This window comes from Littorina saxatilis, linkage group LG2 (assembly GCF_037325665.1).
Source record: "Littorina saxatilis isolate snail1 linkage group LG2, US_GU_Lsax_2.0, whole genome shotgun sequence".
NCBI lineage: Eukaryota > Metazoa > Mollusca > Gastropoda > Littorinimorpha > Littorinidae > Littorina > Littorina saxatilis.
In genome coordinates this window covers 32,327,240-32,348,609 of record NC_090246.1, presented here as the reverse complement: position 1 = coordinate 32,348,609, position 21,370 = coordinate 32,327,240, and the positions used below count along the sequence as shown (strand labels likewise).

At 41.5% G+C, this 21,370-nt stretch overlaps 1 protein-coding gene across 1 annotated transcript in view; it reads left to right on the top strand.

Moving 5' to 3' along the window:
* LOC138958779 (guanylate cyclase 32E-like) overlaps positions 1-21,370 on the top strand; it is a 208,202-nt gene that overhangs the window by 168,745 nt on the left and 18,087 nt on the right. Inside the window, exons 11-18 of the mRNA XM_070330071.1 lie at positions 7,112-7,261; positions 8,912-9,016; positions 10,340-10,411; positions 10,897-11,059; positions 11,707-11,853; positions 15,580-15,763; positions 17,920-18,060; positions 19,247-19,370. Coding sequence (XP_070186172.1) covers positions 7,112-7,261; positions 8,912-9,016; positions 10,340-10,411; positions 10,897-11,059; positions 11,707-11,853; positions 15,580-15,763; positions 17,920-18,060; positions 19,247-19,370 — 1,086 coding nt within the window. The remainder of the gene's footprint in view (positions 1-7,111; positions 7,262-8,911; positions 9,017-10,339; positions 10,412-10,896; positions 11,060-11,706; positions 11,854-15,579; positions 15,764-17,919; positions 18,061-19,246; positions 19,371-21,370) is intronic.

Here is a 21,370-nt window from a genome sequence, read left to right as displayed (position 1 = left end):
AATTTAACCGCAATGTCAGTGGCCATGATATATCAACCAGAGCACGCCACCAACTGCTCTATATTGATGTATTGATGTAGTCTGTAAATGGTTTGCTTTCTGAAATAGATAACTACTGGAGGCAGCAAGAACACTGCGTAGAACGTCATTGACATTCTTTCGCTTGGCGCATAGTACAGCTTCTTTGCATGTATAGCAGACACACTTCAGCCTCATGTTGGTGAACATAATATTTAAAGTCTGCAGCTGTCGTGTCTGAATGTTGTGTACTAGCTGAACTCCGTCAACTCAGGCAACGCCTTCTTAAATAAGATGTAAACGCATCTTCTAAAAGATATATATTGGTAGACTCAGAGAGATCCGGATGCGCTGAAACTGAGTTTACTTAGTTGAATTTGGCAAAGTTTGACCGCTTTGCATGTCTACCGGGAAAATGTGTTTGATAGTTTGTGCTTGTTGTTGAAGAAAGTTTTTTTTGTTTTTTTTTAAACTATTCTTGCAGTTGCCCCAAGTTCACGGGGTCGCTGTGTTAAACAACTGTATATTGCAAATATATAAATCACTTGATTTTGATAGGAAAGATGTGCATAAGCAAATATAGATACGGAACTCCCACTGATATTATTATAATAATGTTTGACAAAGAGAAACAAATACGAAACGTAGAATAGTGTATCATATGTACTTCTTTTCTGGCTTCCCTCGCCGCCTCCTCTTTCTTTCGTTTCGCTAAAAGGAGAACGGCACCGGGGTCAAGGCGGAACTTACATTGTTACACTAAACACCACTTGTATGAAAAGAGAACTGTTACTAAGAAAACTTTAGCACGCTTACAATTTGCTTTTCCTCTTACTTATTGTGATTGTTACTATGTTAACTCCATTATGACACCGCCACAAACAACACTTAAGTCAACCCAAACACAGACATATGTAAGACAATAACCAACATTAAAGATGCAAGATTTTGTCCATTGTAGAAAACCACACACAATTGATAAATTTATAAAACGCCAATGAAGAAGGACGCTCAGCTGTAGAGAGAAAGAAAGAAAGAAGGAAAAAGGAAAAAACAAAAACAAAAAAAACCCCTGTATATTGCAAGAGCAATGTCAGTATACATATGTTTCATATTCAACACACTTGTAGCTGTCGAGTGTGGTTGTAGTCTACTAATCTTCTGCAACGCATTCAATTTAAACTTAAAAGCGCCATCTTAACAAGACACGAGGAGACACAGAGATAACGATGAACTTAAACGGAGTAAACCTGAATGCACACTCCTTCCCGTAGAAACCGTTCTGATCACCATCCCAGATCTAGTTCTAAAGGCTTTTACAAGGGGTAAGACCATCCCTCTAATTTGTCAAATACCCCCCCCCCCCCCCCCCAAAACAAAAAAAACAAAAAAAAACCATTTACTGCTTGCTGTGGTGAGTTGGAATTTTTGATGAATTAAATTAATGAAAAGCCACCAGTGGCTTTTACGAAATTAAGTCATAAAAAAATTTCCTCTGTGCACAGAGCCCACAAAGGCTGTTTAGTTTTGGTATGTGGCCAAGTGGAGGGATGGTCTTATCCAATGTAAAAGCCTGGTCAGATCTGAGAAGGTGAATCTGGGAGTGTGGTTTTATTACTGCTTGACCTCTTTGCACATCTATCAAACATACTTTAGGGGGATACCCCTGGCCAAACAAACACGGTCACGTCGCCCTCAAGCCCGTCCTTAATTGAGCCCGAAGTCGACTTCGCGAAGACTTCGCGACGTCTTTTTTTTATCGAAAACTCAGTGCTAAAGCTTCGTGCGGCCAGCTTCGAGAAGTATACCATGGCCGTAGACTTCGCACGCACAAAACTAGGACACTCAGGCTGCAAAACAGCTTCATCCCCAAATCCATCACCCTTAGCAACATGTAAACACATCCACATACCCGACTCAGCCCCTCTTCTGCCAGTGCAATCAGTAGTAATGTTTGTTTTTATGTACAACCGTATTGGTTTTATGTACAACCGTATATTTCCTGCGATATATTGTATGTTATGATATTTTGCAATGATGTTTAGCCATAGTTTGTTATACGCGTAGGTGTGCGAGAATATGTAAGCGCAGTGCTCTAAAGATGTCCATGTTATATAGTGCTATATGTTTTATGTAAAATCAATGTCTTGTTTGTATTATTGTTATGTACCACCCCTGAATTTCTCTATGAGATAATAAAGTATTCTTATTCTTTATTCTTATTCTTATTCTTATTCTTTATACTTTGCTCAGTCGACTTCGCCCAGTTATGGACAGGCTTAAGAGCTAGCAGAGCTTAGTAGTGATGACACTACACCGGCAATACCTTCAAATCTGTGCTTGATTGTCCAATTTTGCACATTGAATTATATAATTAAGGTATCATTAATTATCTAATTAAGGTATTATTAAGTATCTAATTAAGGTATTAAGTCCCAATGTACTTTGTCTTTCTTTTCTTGTTGTCCTATTGTTTTGCCCCTGACAGCAATAGAACAAATTTGAATTACTCTAAAGGGTTTCGTCCACTTGACATGTGCGGTCCCACGTGCACTGAATACACTAATTTTAGCACGATGCACCTAATTGGGATTCTGAACCTAAAGAGCAAGCCGTTCTTTTATTCACATTCATTTATCTAATTAGCATAGTACCGGGGCATTTTCAAGTACATCAAAGCAGATGCGTCTCGTCTTAATTGGTGTACACCGAATGACCCCAGGACTTCTTAATCTGCTCAGATTCGCCAAAACAGAGTTTCCAAACTCGCGTCTTAGATAATATCTGTTTAACCGAAATTTCAGTGGGCGTGTCTCATTTTCAGCATTTGTGTAACAGCCGTATCCGAAGGTATTTCAATGAACTTCTCTAACGGCTACTAAACAAAACGCCGAGACGCAATTTAAACAAAATATGAAGAAAGACAAACCGCCGAAATGCATTTTAAACAAATAATGAGGAGAGAGAGGGGCGGGGGGCGGGAGAATGAGAGAGAGAGAGAGAGAGAGAGATGGGGGGGGAGAGAGACAGAGAGAGAGAGAAAGAGAGAGAGAGAGAGAGAGAGAGAGAGAGCGAGATGCAAAAAAATGGGTTTGACTTTGTTTAACCCCTTTGCGTGACAGCTAGACATGCGTTGCACCGCCCACCCTTGTCATTACTCACACTAATTTGGTCACATGTGGCCCGGATCGCTTCCCATTATGTTTTGCACTACATTCCTCGGTGTGTGTGTGTGTGTGTGTGTGTGTGTGTGTGTGTGTGTGTGTGTGTGTGTGTGTGTGTGTGTGTATGATTGTGTGTGCGTGTGTCTGTCTCTCTGTCTGTCTGGTCTGACTGTATTTGTGCAAAACATCAGAAATGCAAACTAAACCACAGTAAACACGTTTCAAGCTGGAAGCAAACAAACACAGGACGACGCAGAAAAAGAAGAGCATTAAATTTGAACCAAAATAGGATGTCCCCTGTGGAAGTTTGCACAGGTTGCTTCCCACAGAGTGTTAATCACCTTGTCTGTTCAATGTATAAACGACGGGTGCCGTGGCGTAGTGGATAAGACATCGGCTTCGTGAGTTCGTGGTCGTGAGTTCAAATCCCGGCCGCGGCCGCCAGGTGGGTTTAAGGGTGGAGATTTGTCCGATCTCCCAGGTCAACTTATGTGCATACCTGCTAGTGCCTTATCCCCCTTCGTGTGTACACGCAATCACAAGATCAAGTGCGCACGGAAAAGATCCTGTTACCCATGTCAGAGTTCGATGGGTTATAGAAACACGAAAATACCCAGCTGCTTCCACCGAAATCGGCGTATGCTGCCTGAATGGCGGGGTAAAAACGGTTATACACGTAAAATCCACTCGTGCAAACACATGAGTCAACGTGGGAGTTTCAGCCTATATATGAACGAAGAAGAAGAAGAAGAAGAAGAAGAAAAAGAAGAAGAAGAAGAAGAAGAAGGTACCAATGGTGCTAGTCGAACACAAAAGTTCGAGTCACTGGGTGCTATTCGATTACATAGGAATTGAAAAAAAAACACTGACAAGTGGCTGGTATGTTAGTTGGTCGTCAGGCCATTCATTTCTTTAGTTAGCTTCATAGAAAATAATGCATGGTTTGCTGTGTCATGCCAGGCTTACACGAATGTTTGTTAATGTATATTGCAATATGATGGAAACATTGTGATGGTTTTCTTTCAACATTCAATCAGGTAAATGTGAGCATGATGTGATCACTTCCAAAGAAAAGAGGAAAGCATTTTCCATGGGAACAAACAAACAAAACAAACAACAAAACACCAAATATTATTCCGCCTCCCGTGAGGAAAATTACATTTATGGTCGACGCTAGGCTGTGCATGGGTCGGGGTTATCGTTTGACCCCTTGACATTATGAGCATGATATACACACGTGTGAAGATAGGGTTCAGTTATTAAATGTGCGGTTCTCTCACGAATGTAGGATGATTAGTTTACAAAGTGGGGCGGGGATGTAGCTCAGTCGGTAGCGCGCTGGATTTGTATCCAGTTGGCCGCTGTCAGCGTGAGTTCGTCCCCACGTTCGGCGAGAGATTTATTTCTCAGAGTCAACTTTGTGTGCAGACTCTCCTCGGTGTCCGAACATCCCCCGTGTGTACACGCAAGCACAAGACCAAGTGCGCACGAAAAAGATCCTGTAATCCGTGTCAGAGTTCGGTGGGTTATAGAAACACGAAAATACCCAGCATGCTTCCTCCGAAAACGGCGTATGGCTGCCTAAATGGCGGGGTAAAAAACGGTCATACACGTAAAATTCCACTCGTGCAAAAAACACGAGTGTACGTGGGAGTTTCAGCCCACGAACGCAGAAGAAGAAGAAGAAGAAGTTTACAAAGTTATCTGAACTTATCTTAAATACAAAAACAAATAGACTTCCAACATTCCAAATTTCAGAATAAAAAACCTGTAGGGAACACACTGTGCTAATAAGTTGAACTTATCCTAGGGACAAGAGGGTGTAGGGGGGGGGAGAAAAATGACAAGACAAGATGTAAAACTGCATTTGCAACCCCACGTTTCAATTTGGAAGCAAACAAAAATAGGACGGCGCAGAAGAAAAAAATCACCCTCTCCCAAAAACCAAAAAAGACTGCCCCCCACGACCGTTTGCGCAGTGTGTTGCCTACAGGGTGATAATCAAATTGTCTGTAGCATGTATGGTGCCAGCTAGTGGTTCGAGTTCATTTGGTGCAATAGGTAACAACAACGAAACTGTAAAAAGATGAGTTGGTCATTCATTCAGTCAGTTAGATATGTAATCAAAACATAGTGGCTTTATAGCTGTCATAATAGTTGGTCATTAGGTTTATATATTCGGTCAGTCAGTTGGTTAGTTAGTTAGTTAGCTAAAGCTATCGGTTTTACGGATGTATCTGAATTTATCTAAGGTCGAAAGGGTGGGGGTGGGGGGGGGGGGGGGGGGGTGGGTGGGTGGGAGGGAGGGGTAAAAAAATTCACGAAGAGACTCCTTCAAAACTACATCAAAGTAAACACGTTTCCACTTGGAAGCAAAAAAAAGCATAGAACGACACACACAAAATAAATTGGGAGGGGGGATGAAATCACCACCTACTAACAGCCTGTTTGAACTGAAATAGCCTGCCCCCCATGACCGTTTGCACAGGTTTTTCCCTACAGGGTGTTAATCAAATTGTCTGTTGAATTTATCAATGGAGCCAGGGGAACACAAGGGGCTCCTGAGTGGTTCGAGTCCTTGGGCATGGGTGCTATTCGATTGCACCGGCGAGCGTGTTGACAGTTCTTTTCTTCTTTCACTTTCTTTGCTTTTTTTTGTGCTTTTTTTCCCCCCTCTTTTTTATCTGCTGATGAAATGTGTCTTGTGGTCTTCTGGAACACGTGCTTGGAAATGGAACATATCTCGAAGCAGCCTGGAATTATAGCGAACACAAAGTAAAAACTGCATTGACGTATACACTCATATATGAAAACATTACTAACAAAAAGATGAAATCGCTCATGCCATTACACACACACACACACACACACACACACACATACACACACACTCATGCGCGAACGTAGGAGAGTTAGTTTCTCAGGCTGGGGCATTAAAATGGGAAAATTTAATCTGATAGAAAAAGGGACAGAGAGAGACAGAGGTCGAAAAGACAAACAGACAGAGGAGGAGAGAGAGAGAGAGAGAGAGAGAGAGAGAGAGAGAGAGAGAGAGAGAGAGAGAGGAGGTGGTGGGGAGAGATAGTATCAATCAATCAATCAATATGAGGCTTATATCGCGCGTATTCCGTGGGTACAGTTCTAAGCGCAGGGATTTATTTTTTTATTTTTTTATTTTTATTTTATGCAATTTTTATCGTGCACATATTCAAGGCGCAGGGATTTATTTATACCGTGTGAGATGGCATTTTTTTACACAATACATCACGCATTCACATCGGCCAGCAGATCGCAGCCATTTCGGCGCATATCCTACTTTTCACGGCCTATTATTCCAAGTCACACGGGTATTTTGGTGGACATTTTTATCTATGCCTATACAATTTTGCCAGGAAAGACCCTTTTGTCAATCGTGGGATCTTTAACGTGTACACCCCAATGTAGTGTACACGAAGGGACCTCGGTTTTTCGTCTCATCCGAAAGACTAGCACTTGAACCCACCACCTAGGTTAGGAAAGGGGGGAGAAAATTGCTAACGCCCTGACCCAGGGTCGAACTCGCAACCTCTCACTTCCGAGCGCAAGTGCGTTACCACTCGGCCACCCAGTCCAGATAGTACACCCTCAGACCGATGAAACTGAAAGCGACACACAAGAGTATTCTTTTGTCAGTGTACTATGCCAATCACGGTGGAACTTTAATCAAATGCGCTTGTTCTGTTTTAAGAAAATTGTATAGGAAAATGAAAAACAACACAGATGCTCGTACATTTTCTAGAACATAAAATGTCCATTGTATTGAAGGCAATGAGCATCGTATCGGCCGAGCAACGCAACTCACCCAAATGTTCACTCAGACGGGCCTGTACAAAGAAGTGATGCTTTTCTTCAACGTCATACACAATTAATGTCCCTGCATTGTGTTGCAGGCAATCAGCATCGTATCGGCCGAGTCACGCAACTCCTACACCCAAGTGTTCGCTCAGACGGGATTCTACAAGGGACAAACCGTGGCTCTGAAACTCTACGACAAGCAGAAAGTGGACCTGGGTCGGCTAACCAAGAAAGAGATGAAATTGGTAACTATCAGAACATGTTAAAATTCTAAATGCCCTCTGGTTATTCTCAAAACTTCGTGAATAAAAACAAGTCTCGTAAGGCGAAAATACAACATTTAGTCAAGTAGCTGTCGAACTCACAGAATGAAACTGAGCGCAATGCAACGCAGCAAGACCGTATACTCGTGGCATCGTCAGTCCACCGCGCACGGCAAAGGCAGTGAAATTGACAGGAAGAGCGGGGTAGTACTTGCGCTGAGAAGGATAGCACGCTTTTCTGTACCTCTCTTTGTTTTAACTTTCTGAGCGTGTTTTTAATCCAAACATATCATATCTATATGTTTTTGGAATCAGGAACCGACAAGGAATAAGATGAAAGTGTTTTTAAATTGATTTCAAAAATTTAATTTTGATAATAATTTTTATATATTTAATTTTCAGAGCTTGTTTTTAATCCGAATATAACATATTTATATGTTTTTGGAATCAGCAAATGATGGAGAATAAGATGAACGTAAATTTGGATCGTTTTAGAAAAAAATAATTTTTTTTACAATTTTCAGATTTTTAATGACCAAAGTCATTAATTAATTTTTAAGCCACCAAGCTGAAATGCAATACCGAAGTCCGGGCTTCGTCGAAGACTACTTGACCAAAATTTCAACCAATTTGGTTGAAAAATGAGAGCGTGACAGTGCCGCCTCAACTTTCACGAAAAGCCGGATATGACGTCATCAAAGACATTTATCAAAAAAAGGAAAAAAACGTTCGGGGATATCATACCCAGGAACTCTCATGTCAAATTTCATAAAGATCGGTCTAGTAGTTTGGTCTGAATCGCTCTACACGCACGCACACACGCACGCACACACGCACACACATACACCACGACCCTCGTTTCGATTCCCCCTCGATGTTAAAACATTTAGTCAAAACTTGACTAAATGTAAAAACTACCCTTGGTAATGATCAGCACCTGTTTGATAGAAGATGGTCTCTTACGGTTGGCGTATATTATGTATGTGATTTCCCATGCATGAAAATAATAATTACCAATTTGTGACATGGAATGTCTTTCGGTACGATGGAATAACTCTATCACGATTATTTTACATTCCATTTCCGATTAAGAGTGCATACATAAAGTAACCAACACCTAAGAGGGAGATTGTGTAACCTGTAACCAAATAATCAAAGCCAAAACATGCACAATACAAACACCTTACTGTTAGCAAAAAATAGGATACTGCTTCCATGTACAATAATTACAGAAATATTTACTACATATTCTGTACAACATAATTATATCTGCAGTTATTTTACATGAAGCTCGCAATGAGATTTATTATTGTCTTTTCAAAACGTATTGGTGTAATACATTGAGATTGTCTATCTCTAAACTAGGACCAACAAGTCAACATTCTGTGTAGAGTGGGAACTCTGATACAAATTATTTTCCAAAAGTTAAACTGTGAAATTCATTCATCACAAAAGCCCAGCTTTGCACAGGACGCAGTCGGAATGTTAAGTTTTGAGATGTGTCCAAGTGTAGGGTGGTGGTCTGTTCCCATGTAAACGCCTGGACTGACTTCAAGTTGTGAGTAGAACTGTTTTCTTGAGAAAGACTGTGACTTTATAATTGTATGTGACGAGTTATGTTCATGTTACCAGATGCGAGACCTCCGACATAACAACATCAACACCTTCATTGGCGCCTCCGTGGACTCCGACTTTCTCGTCCTTGTCACAGAGTACTGCGCCAAGGGCAGTCTCACCGTAAGTCGTGTCTGTTTGTTTGTCTGTCTATCGGTCTGGCTGGCTGGCTGTCTGGCTGGCTGTCCATCTGTCTGTCTGGCTGGCTGGCTGGCTGTCCGTCTGTCTGGCTGGCTGGAAGGCTGGCTGGCTGGCCGTCTGTCTGTCCGTCTGTCTGACTGGCTCTCTGACTCACTGGCTGTCTGGTTGGCTGTCTGTAGGCCTGCCTGTTTCGCCTGCCTGCATGTCTGTCTCTGATCGTCCGTCCATCCGCCCTTCTACAGGGTGACACGAAAAAAACAGATCCCACCAAAAGTTTAATATTTTCTGAAATAATCAGCCGATTCTTTTATTTTTTCAGGTGAGCCAAGCTGAAATGATGTTCTAACAGCCTACCAAGTTTGAGCTTCAAGATGTCATGGACAACGGAGCATAAGACATTTATAGTCGAGGCCTATTTTCGCCGGCGAACAGATTTGCTCGGGCTGCGCACAACAGACTCTCTGACTGAATCAATATTCCTCGGTGTCCTTGCTGATTTAGGTCGACCAGAGTGGGATCCCCTGTTAGGGTTTTTACTATTGAGGTTATTGACAGTCCCATGGTCTCTGAACTTATCCCTCCATCCATAGATAACTGATTTAACAGGAAAGTCTCTACGTCCAAACTGTCTTTTGAATTCCAGTTGAGCAGCGTGGATAGAATTCGACCGAAAATAGGCCTCGACTATAAATGTCTTATGCTCCGTTGTCCATGACATCTTGAAGCTCAAACTTGGTGGGCTGTTAGAACATCATTTCAGCTTGGCTCACCTGAAAAAATAAAAGAATCGGCTGATTATTTCAGAAAATATTAAACTTTTGGTGGGATCTGTTTTTTTCGTGTCACCCTGTACATGCCTTTCGTGTCTGCAATACAATTTGACTGAGGCGCAATCTGAATGTTCAACTTTATTTAGGGTTAGGGTTAGGGTCTGCTCCGAGTTTTACCTTTTGTTTCTTTCTTTTTTTGGTGTTTAACGTCGTTTTCAACCACGAAGGTTATATCGCGACGGGTTACCTTTTGTCAGATCAGTCTTCGTTATAGGAAGTGAAGACGAGTCGATGGTCGAACTTACTTTTTAGGTCTGTTTTAGCTGATATAAAAGGCAGCATGCAATTATTGCCAGAAGTTTTTTGCCGAGAGACAATTTGGGGAAAAATGTGAGACCACGAACAGTAGTTAACAACTTGTTTCAGCTGGATATTCATCGAAATAAAGAGTTGTTTGTTTGTTTTTAAAAATGAGAACATGTGAAATGTCATACAGACTGGCCGACACTGGCACACGTTTGTTTTCTGCTTTCAGGACGTGCTGGAAAATGAGGACATTTCACTGGATGAGATGTTCATCTCGTCACTTGTCAAAGATTTACTGCAGGTAAGAAAAAAGAGTGGCATCGTATTTGCAACTTATAGTTGGCCGTGAAGGACCCTCTGCGGTTGGCACTCCGCTTTTAAACCCATCACAGATTTATGCAAGCGGTTACATCAGATATGAACATCCTTATGGCTTAAAGACGTACCACAAGCCAGTGGCCTTGCTTACTGTTGAGAATGTGTTTTACTCAATTCATTTGTTGTAACTTTTGCCATTGACCATGACAGTCCAATGTCAATACCGCAGGGACATTTTCCAATGTGGACCAAGCTTAGGCTGATGTATACCTAGTTAATCGATCGGTAGAGGTTGATTGAACAAACCAAAGAATGAATCGTGCTGTGGGCACGTTCTGAGAAGTTAAATATATGGAAGCTCCCAGCTAATTAGGAAAATACTCTTGAAAAGTACACCACTGTATGGGAAATATCATTTAATTCTCTTTGTGTTTAAAAACAACAAGGCTTCCATTTTGTTTGTCACAGGGTATGATCTACTTGCATGACAGTGTACTACAGCATCACGGAGGGCTGAAGAGCTCCAACTGTCTGATAACATCAAGGTGGACCCTTCAGGTGGGCGATTTCGGCTTACTGGACACGCGAGCCATGACCTACAAACACGAGGACGTGTTCGCTTATTACAGGAGTGGGTATTCTTTATTTCTACGTTTTTATCCCATTGTTGGGAAATTCGAGTCGCTTCCTCCAACTGAAAATATATGGCAACAAGAGTTGACATAGCTGGCAACAATCACGTAAAAAAAATTTCTTCTTCTGGAAACTCCTTTTTATTTTGTTTTTTATTTTTTATTTTTTAAAGTCAGCATGTACTTTTTTTCCAAAGGAAAGCAGTCTGAAGGACCAGGGCTTTACTTCCTTACTTTGTGACAACTTTTATGATTAAAACACACACACACACACGATATATTTATTTAATGACAATAAAGTTGTAATTAAGGGGAGCAATTACCTTTTTGAGAGCAATGATATTTTGTTTTGCGAAAAGTAATGTTTGTCCTGTATCGTCCTATATCCGGGACACAGAACTTTAGAGAATTAAACGGTGTGCCTTTTATACTTACAACTGATGTTTTAACTGAAAAGCTTCCTTCAAAATTAAAATCTACTCGTGGGGTTTAGTTATCCGTGCTTTTCTTGCGTATTTGTTCTTTTTAACACGTACACACCCATGGAGGTGTTTTTGATAATTCAATATGGGAACGCAGAAGAAGGTGACGAAGATTATTCAAAAGAAATCCCTTCGTCATAAACATATTTTGTTTTTTTCTTCAGATTTGTTATGGAAAGCACCAGAGTTGCTGAGATCGTCAAAACCATACAGAGGAACACAGAAAGGGGACGTCTATTCCTTCGGCATCATTCTCCATGAGATGTTTGGACGCACTGGGCCATATGGACATTGCAAACTGCCTCCCAAAGGTATACCGATTTGTGCGTTTTTATCATCAGACGTTTAGTATATTGCTAAATGTACGTCTTTTCCGTTACAAGGTCTTGGCTGTTGTTTTGGGCTGTGTTTCTGTATATTTCTCAATATGCTTGTCAGTTCTTGCTTTTCATCTAAATGACAACAATTTCATTTAAAAACAAAGTCGTGAACGATTTCTTACGGCGAAGCCTTCTTGGAATACTACTCAATTTAAATTACGAATAGTTAGCTTAATTGGAATATCAGAATTGGATGTTCTCTTTTTTCTCGGAATAAAGGATTGTATAAACAAGAAAGTTACACCTTTTGATTAAATTGCGGGCAGTTTTTATTTCAAAAAAGTAATTTCACAGAATAATAGAAACCGAATGTCTAAATGGCTTACAACGCAAAACAAACATCGCACACTCCAAAACCTAAGCCAAGCTCAGTTGATAATTCCCCCATTTGGTCGAAAACTAGAACGCACACGCCTATCAAAATCATGGTCGATTTCTTCCATTAACATGGTCTGGTTGTGTCTCCTGTAACACTGACCTGCAAACTCTGCTGTTTTCAAACGCCTTAATTGTCTTTTCGAAAAGTACAACTTGCAATCAGTCTGTCAGTCAGCCCTTCATCTATGGTTCCCAGAAGTCGCTGCGACCGGAAGTCGTTATTTTGGACACCGAGACAAACGACACATCAACCTGCTGTTCAAACCATTGTGCCTCTGTTAGCGTTTCCGTCTATCGCATTCAGCGGCTTTTAAACTGAAATAGAAAATCGAGTGAGTTTAGTTCCGGCTGGCTTTTTAGAGGGAGATTGAACACAAGAAAGATTTGTTTCATTCGGTTGTATGTGTGTGCGTGTGGGGGTGGGGATGGGGATGAGGGGGGGGTGTGGTAGGGGCGTACGTGTCTGCAAAATAGCGAGGGAGACAGACAGGCAGACAGACAGACAGACAGAGATTTGAGATTGTTATTTAACATATATATAGTTCATTTTCAAAGAGTAGACTAAATAGTCAATGAAAACATAAATTTTATTCAAATCTGTTCCCATTTGAGCACTCAAGAGAGAGAGAGAGAGAGAGAGAGAGAGAGAGAGAGAGAGAGAGAGAGAGAGAGAGAGAGAGAGATGAGGGGGGTTCAGAGATAGAGAGCGAGAGAGAGCGTGTATGGTAGAGAGACTGAGAGGGCAGAACTCCAGCGTATCGAACTGATTTCCATCAGCAAGCTCCCAAACAACAAAAACGTCATTAAAGGGTCTCACCAGCCCGATAGGATCGAAGGACGAAGTACGCACGCACAAACGCACCGGCACGCGCGCGCGCATGAACAGACACACACTCACACGCACACACGGTTTCCATCTAAAAGAGCCTTTCGACGCGCTCGCGCACACGCACCAACCCCCACCCCACCCATCCCACCCCCATGCACACACACACACACACACACACACACACACACACACACACACACACACACTGTTTTTACATTTAGTCAAGTTTTGATTTATTCTTTTTTCCCATACTTCCTCTTTCTACCTCTCGTTCCCTTAATCTTTATTTAGAGAGAATCTCCACTCGTCTACTACTCTCTTCTCTCTCATGTTACCGCGGCACGCAAAACGGTAAATGGAATTAAATATTGAGATGGATGGAATCCAGCCAGCCCTGATGGAGGCCTGGAAGGCTGGAAGTAGGGGGGACTTGTTTTTGTCTCTGTCGGAAATTCACCCTCCATACCAAGAACGGCACCTGGTCACGAAATGGCGACGGGACCGAATTAAAGTCAAGCAGAAAAACGGCGTGAGAGTTCAATATTTTACGATTTTAGGGAGATTTAGAAGTCACGGTCTGTGTGCGTTTAAACCTCGTCTGTCGTGTGGGCAGCCTTGCATATTCTACATGTTGTATGGAATAGTTTACGTGAAGTAACAGAAACTAGGGGGGTTTATATGTCACGGTTTGTTGGTGTTGGATGAGTTCGTTTGTGTTGTGGGTTGCCGGGCGTTTTCGAAATTATAATAGTATAATTTTTATTTTATTTTATTTATTTTTTATTTATTTACGAGGATTTATATCGCGCACGTATCTCACCACACAAGGCGACTCAAGGCGCATGTTACCTATTAATGCCGTGTGAGATGGAATTTTTTACACAATATATCACGCATTCACATCGGCCAGTAGATCGACTGCCTTTAGGCGCTGCATCCACCTTTCACGGCCTATTATTCCAGGTCACACGGGTATTTTGGTGGACATTTTTATCTACGCCTATACAATTTTGCCAGGAAAGACCCTTTTGTCAATCGTGGGATCTTTAACGTGCACACCCCAATGTAGTGTACACGAAGGGACCTCGGTTTTTCGTCTCATCCGAAAGACTAGCACTTGAACCCACCACCTAGGTTAGGAAAGGGGGGAGAAAATAGCGGCCTGACCCAGGGTCGAACACGCAACCTCTCGATTCCGAGCGCAAGTGCGTTACCACTCGGCCACCCAGTCGCCTTTAGCAACAATTCGGGGAACAAACCGAAGACGAGTGAAATAGTATTAAAGAAAAGAGACTGTCGATTTCAAATGCAACTGAAAAGGTTCACAATTGTCACCTTAACAATGCCATATTTCATTAATATTTAATTATGGTACAATTTGTTTCGTTATTTCCTACCGTCTGTCCCTCTGTTCGTCCATCAGTGCGACACTTTTTCTGTGATTTTCGCCAGTTTAGAAAATTCTTGCACAGTGGTATATATAGACGGGTCAGCTGGTTGAGCCTCCGCACAACTTCGTGCAAATAAATCTCCCTGATGTTACAGCCACACACACAATCTGTAAGAGGTTACGGCTTGGCTAATACCCGAGTGCCCCGTTCGCGTGTCGGTCGAACGTTACAGTATCAGTGGCATCAATAAGGTCTGAGATGAGGGGATATTTCGTTGCCACTATGCATGGTTGTGTTGTGTGATTGCACCAGAAAGCGGACTGCACGTGCCAACTTGCAACAAGAATTGGGGTTTTTTTCAGCTGTAGTTGTTTTTTGTTCTTGTTTTATTTTTATTTTTTATGACTTACTAGTTTATTTTGTATTCTTTTTTTAAACCTTTTTTGCCCATTACATCTCTCTCTCTCTCTCTCTCTCTCTCTCTCTCTCTCTCTCTCTCTCTCTCTCTCTCTCTCTCTCTCTCCCCCTCTCTCTCTCTCTCTCTCTCTCTCTCTCTCTCTCTCTCTCTCTCTCTCTCGGAGGGGGGTGGGGGGGGGGGGGATGCTGTGATTAAAACAAGATGTGTCAGATGCACTCAAATGTATTGATAGAAAACCTGTCTTTTAACAGAGTAGCTGACCCCAAACTATTATATGAATACAGAATACAGAATCTTTTATTGCCCAAGTTTCACTCCATTCACTCCAGTACATATGGACTGACTTTGAGGTTCGCGGGTATTCTTTCATATTGAAAGCTGTAGCATGAAGGCCTACATCGTTCATCTGTCCTTGAAAACGTCAATGTAGATCAATCCATTGCAGAAATTTATTTTATCAATGTTCAACCTTATAATTATTTTGAGACCAGAAGTCCAATTTCAATAGTTTCGTTTTGCGAAATTACTCAAGTGTTAATACAAGTCTAAATGTCCTTTTGGTTTCGGTTCTTGTTTGCATTGTAGCCTTTACATGTCTTTTTCGGATTTGTTTTCATGACACAATTTAATTTAATTTTCAGAGATCGTTGAGAATGTGAAGAACAAGGTCTTGGCTGATGACAACCCATTCCGACCGGAAACATCATGGCTGAAGTGCAACGAGTACGTCATTTCCTGCATGCAGGAATGCTGGGCGGAGTCCCCGGATCAGCGACCCGATTTCAAGACCGTCTGGCATAAATTCAAACCCATGCGAGCTGGAATGTAGGTGTTTGTTCCTGGGTTGTTTGTTTCGTTCATGGCCTGAAACTCCCACGGCTTTTACGTGTATGACCGTTTTTACCCCGCCATTTAGGCAGCCACACGCCGCTTTCGGGGGAAGAATGTAGGTGTAACCGGCCCCCGTAGCGCAGTGGTTAGCGCATCGGGCTGCGGGCCGGGAGGTCGTGGGTTCGAATCCCATCAGGGTCATGTGGGTTTTTCGGGCTACGGTCGGCTCCTACCCAGAGTGGAAATGCTATGGTTCCTATGGGAAGGCTGAGATCACACAGCCGAGTGTTATTCACTTAACGAATGCGACTTTGAGGGTGCTCAGGTTCTGTATACCTGACCAACACCGCAGGTGCGGCAGTTCTCGGGCCTGGTTGACGCCAGGATATATTATGAAAGTAAGCGTAGAGTGCTGCCCTGTCACGTAGTCTCAAACCAAATTGAAAATCCAAAGCATCATTATAATCATCCTCATCTCATTAATCATCCAAAATATAAATTGTCCTTGCTCTTGTGGCCCTTCATGCCCGGAGCTCTTATGGTGACCTTAGTCTCAGTGTTCCTGTTCCTTCCTTCCCTGAAAAGTAGTTCTGCTGTCAGTCTTCAACGTGTGACGTTCTGGGGGGTCGACGGAGGGACGTGGTGGCGGTCTGCTCTCTGGAGGGGACGCTCACTCAGTCTGGCTCCGCGCCTTAAAGTCAATGTCGTTTGTAGGGGGCATAGTAGGTAGTGGGCTGCGTCCGTTAGCTCGGGACAGACCCACTACTGAACACCGTCGAAGTGACTCAGCAGAAGTGCAGTGTCATCTTCCGAGGGTAGCCTACCGCAGCGACCCGACATCCCCCCCTGTAGCGTCTGTAAAATCGACAAGTCTGGCAGCGGAACGAAATTCAGAGGTGGTTGGAGCAGCGAGTGCAGGGACGGGGCGGCGTGAGAGCACAACGGGACAAAGGAACAAGTGTAAAGACGAGAAAACAAAATGTAGGTGCAGAACTCAGGCACTTGACATGGGGTGGATGGGGGATGGGTTGAGGTGTGCTCACCTGGCTAATACCACTACAGAGTATATCATTCTTAGACGGTATAGCTCGCATCCTATCCTTAATTCACACCCATCTGTTGTCAAGAGCCTGCCGTGTAGCTGTGCTTGAATATATATAATACGCGTCATAACAAAAAATGAACTAAACAGATGCGTTTGTGTGTGCAAATCTGTTTGATGAGGTCGTACAAATGACTTATGATTAATTGTGCATTTTACTAAATATGTCAGCACATTCAACAAAGCTCTTTAAAGTTTTTAATCAATGCGTTCAAAAGATACTGAAGTATACCGGTTTTCGTCTCATTACCCGCTAAAAACGGTTCCAAAATCACCTTTTGTGGCTTCTGAGAATAATCACCCTTGCATCGTTCGGCATTCCATACCATCATTGTTATGCAAGATAGATGAACAAAACTTACTGTTTTGAATTGAAAACTGGTTGTTCTGTTTACTGACATGCAATACTGGTCTAGTTTTAGCTGCTCTGATTTTGTTTTGAATGTATCGATGGGAACTTTACATTTTATTTTTATTTTATTTGTCGGGGCTGTCTGTTCCCCTATCCAGACACTTCTACCTCATGTCAAAATCAATCCGTTTGCTGAATATGGTAGGGGAATAAATGGCCTTTCTAGTCACATAACCGGGTTGAACAAAAATGGTTTCATTTCACACAAAAAGTGTACACAAGCGCTTGAGCCTACTTCTATGATGGGTAGTATATTTCTGTGTCTGCATTTGTCTGTCTGTCTGGCTGGCTGGCTGGCTGGCTGACTATCTCTCTAGCTGTCAAGCTATGTGTCTGTGTCTGTTCAAGAATGTAGCACTGACGGAATAACGAATAAGATGAAGGTTCTTGCTTTCATTTTATCTTTACTGTCAGCATCTGATGAGTAACATAGTGTGTTGTTGTTGTTGTTGTTGTTGTTGTTGTTGTTGTTTTTGTTGTTGTTGTTGTTGTTGTTGTTGTTTTACCCCTCAAAGCTTATTTTTCTTCTAAGTTTGTGTGGGCGCAGCAAAATAACCTCCATGTTGCTCTTGCGTGTGTGTATTTGGCGTAAAGAATTCAGTGTTGATAAAGTCTTCATCTTTTTCAATATCCCAGGAAGCGGAACATATTTGACCACATGATGGGAATGATGGAGAAATACCAAGAACGACTGGAAGAGCTTGTAGAGGAGAGAACTCTTCAGCTCGTGGAGGAGAAAAAGAAAGTTGAGACGCTTCTTCTGCGTATGCTTCCCACGTAAGTTTTTCGGTAGTCGCTCATGAAATTAATCTGATGATGGTTTAGCTAAATCATCGTCGTCCTAGAATTTTGGCGTAAACCGATTCATGGCGATTATGATGTGTTTTTGCTTTCAACTACTAAGTAAAGCATTCTCAATGAGAAACATTCTCTAAAATGCGATGGACAATACATGATTTCATAATCTTTTCTCGTTCTATCCATTTCCGGTACAAATATAAACACTACTTTTTAATAAAATTGATAAGTTTTGGCCTTCTACTAAAAAGCTGTCTAAAATTAGTTACGCCATAATTCCGCGACGACATCGTGATGGAGGTTCAGCGTAATTTGAAAGTCCTGGTAGTCATGCAGGTATTAGTTATTTTAGACATGACCCAAAACAAACGTCAAGATTGTGGTTGTCTCGCTGATCGCAAGTATGTTTCTAATTCTGAGATCAAGACTTGTGTTACCGGTTTTCTGAAACATACATTCTCTCTCGTATGAACAATCATGTGAAGCATCACATATTTATCCGGGCTTCTACACTAAATGAACCAGAAATTCATTTTGTATTTAAGATGATAGGCTAGTGCTTGAACCCATACCACAAATCAGCCTGGCTGCTGGTTTTTTTTCCACGGATTATAAAAGGAGAAATGAATTAAGGTACCTTTAATCTGGCTTTTTTAAAGGTAACTCCAGGATAAAGTCTTACTTTTGCAGGAAGAATCCAAAAACAAATACACTGCTAACATTCCAAAATTCAGAATCAAAAAAAAAGTGTGTAGGTTATTTAAACGTTTTATTATTGACAAAACAAAACGTTACAGGAAGGGTCAAATTCTACAGAAGATCCGGGTGTTGTCCTGGTATAAAGTAAAGCAAACCCTGTCTCAGTCAGTTTGCTCCCATTCGTGTTAGGCCAAAAAAAAAAATAGGTCTGTTTACGGTAACCCGACCGACCCTAGTTTTTTCGCGCGACCCTAGACTTTTTTTTGGCATTTGGGAAAAAAAAAAAATCTCGGGTTTTTTGGCAAAATAACGTAAAAATATGTTTTTTTGGGAGAAAAAAAAAATTTAAAAAAATAAAAATCCCGACCTACCGACCCTATTTTTTTAGCCTATGTTACCGTAAACAGACCTATTTTTTTTTGGCCTTATCTTGCAACTGAATAGAGATCAATATGTTTTGTTCCAGAACGGTGGCAGAGACACTGAAGCGTGGAGAGTCGGTCATCCCTGAAGCCTTTGACTCTGTGACCATCTACTTTAGTGACATCTGCGGCTTTACCAAACTGTCCGCAGAAAGCACGCCAATGCAGGTTAGTGTATGATTGATTTTGGTGGAGAAATCTGTTCAAAAATTCTTCCTTCCAGCGTAAACCACCTGTAAATCTTAGACAATCCTGAAAACCATTTCGTAAAGCATCAAATCTCCGCCAAGTGGAAAGCTCACTAATACAAGTTGGTGTATTATTCAATTTGGTCGAGATATATGTTAAACGTACCTCCCTTTCAGTGTGAACGACCGTTTAGACCGTCATGCAAAAAATCTAAATCCCTCCCGGCAGTCGTTATAGACACCCGTCCGCATGAACAAGTAGTATGATTCAACAGCCTAGCTGCTTACTGATTCTATGCATGTGAATGTTCTACTAAATTCCTTTTTTTATGGTGGGTGTCATTAACGCCGCACTCCGCAACAACAACAAAAAGTTCGTTCATTCGTTCATTCGAATGAACAAACTGGTGTTTGTTTACCCTCTATCCCTTTGAAGGCAAGACGTTGTCTCTTATTGGGTGACACACTGACACAAACGTGACTTATCATTCTACACTTGATTGTGATATGCGTTTATTTGCTTAAAGTTAAAATGCTGATATGGGTTTGTTCACCGCAGACCTGGATTAATCTGTTCCCCAGATCACTATCTATTTATGTTATAAACTTGTTAACATGCAATAAAGCAACAATATTTCAAAAAAAAAAAAAAAAAAAAAAAAAAAAAGTTCGTGACGGACTCTTCGAACCTCATGAGCCTCACGCGGCATTTTGTTTTTATCATACGTAACTTCTGATATCTGTGACCAAAGTTTCATTTCACCTTTGAACAAAATGTTAAAAAAAATAAAGAATTTTTTACGCAGAGTCCCGTCAACTGACTAGTTGGCCGCTTTCATTCTGGAGAAGAGCATTCTTAACGCACTGCAGAAATATGAAGAAATAATTTGCTTTAAACGTCGCCTTTTTGCAGAAAACATGCTGAGCTAGCTAGGATGAAACTTTGACATTTGAACTTTTGGGGTAAAAATAAATGTTTTTTGGTTTTTCTCCCTTTTTTTCTCTCTCAATTTTTTCCTATAGTTTTAAAACAACAACAACAACAACAACAAAATAAAGAGAAAACTCCCCGACGCAGCTGTTGCATTTGACCAAATATAGTACGAGTGCAACTGGAATTTTACAGGAGGAAATTGATCTTTTTAGAACATATCTGTTCGATTTAACATTTTCAAAAAGCGAAGAGGAACTGGCAGGTGCCGACTTGTATCGAACTTCAAATTGCAGCCATTCACACTTAAGTGGACGGACGACTACCTCTATAAGAGGAGGAAACGGTATGATATAGCAACTCGGGTAAAATATATTGGAGAACAGCGCTCATCAGACAAAGTGTACATTAAAAAAAAGACTGATGTCAGAAGATTCGATCAACAGGATAAATTATGAAACGGAAACCACTGGACAGTGTAAAACAGAAAAGAGGAGTCGAAGGGGACAATAAGAAAATAAGAACAGGATGAAAAAGAGGAGATAAAACTGAAAAGTGGCTCAAGGAAACAACGCAGTAAACAAGGGTCAACAAGAGGAAAAGAAAATGGGATTTGTGTATACTTGAAAAAACACGAAGAGAGAGAGAGAGAGAGAGAGAGAGAGAGAGAGAGAGAGAGAGAGAGAGAGAGAGAGAGAGAGAGAGAGAGAGAGAGAGAGAATTGGATTGAAATTGAATTGAAATGTATTTGAATAAGCCATGTATACAAGCTTTTTTTCATCCGGCCATTGAAGGGTAACACAATAACAAGAAGAAACAGAAGTTAAGATAACTACAGTACAAATTACATACTTAACATAATTGACATGTCGAGCAATCAATAAGACATTTTAAGATGCATTTTGTTTCTTTAGTTATGCTTGAAAGAGACAGAGACAGAGACACAGACAGACAGACAGACAGAGGGAGAGAGAGACAGACAGACAGGCGGACAGAACAATAGAGAGAAAAGCAGAGAAACAGAGAGGAAACATTATGGAGGCAGGGAC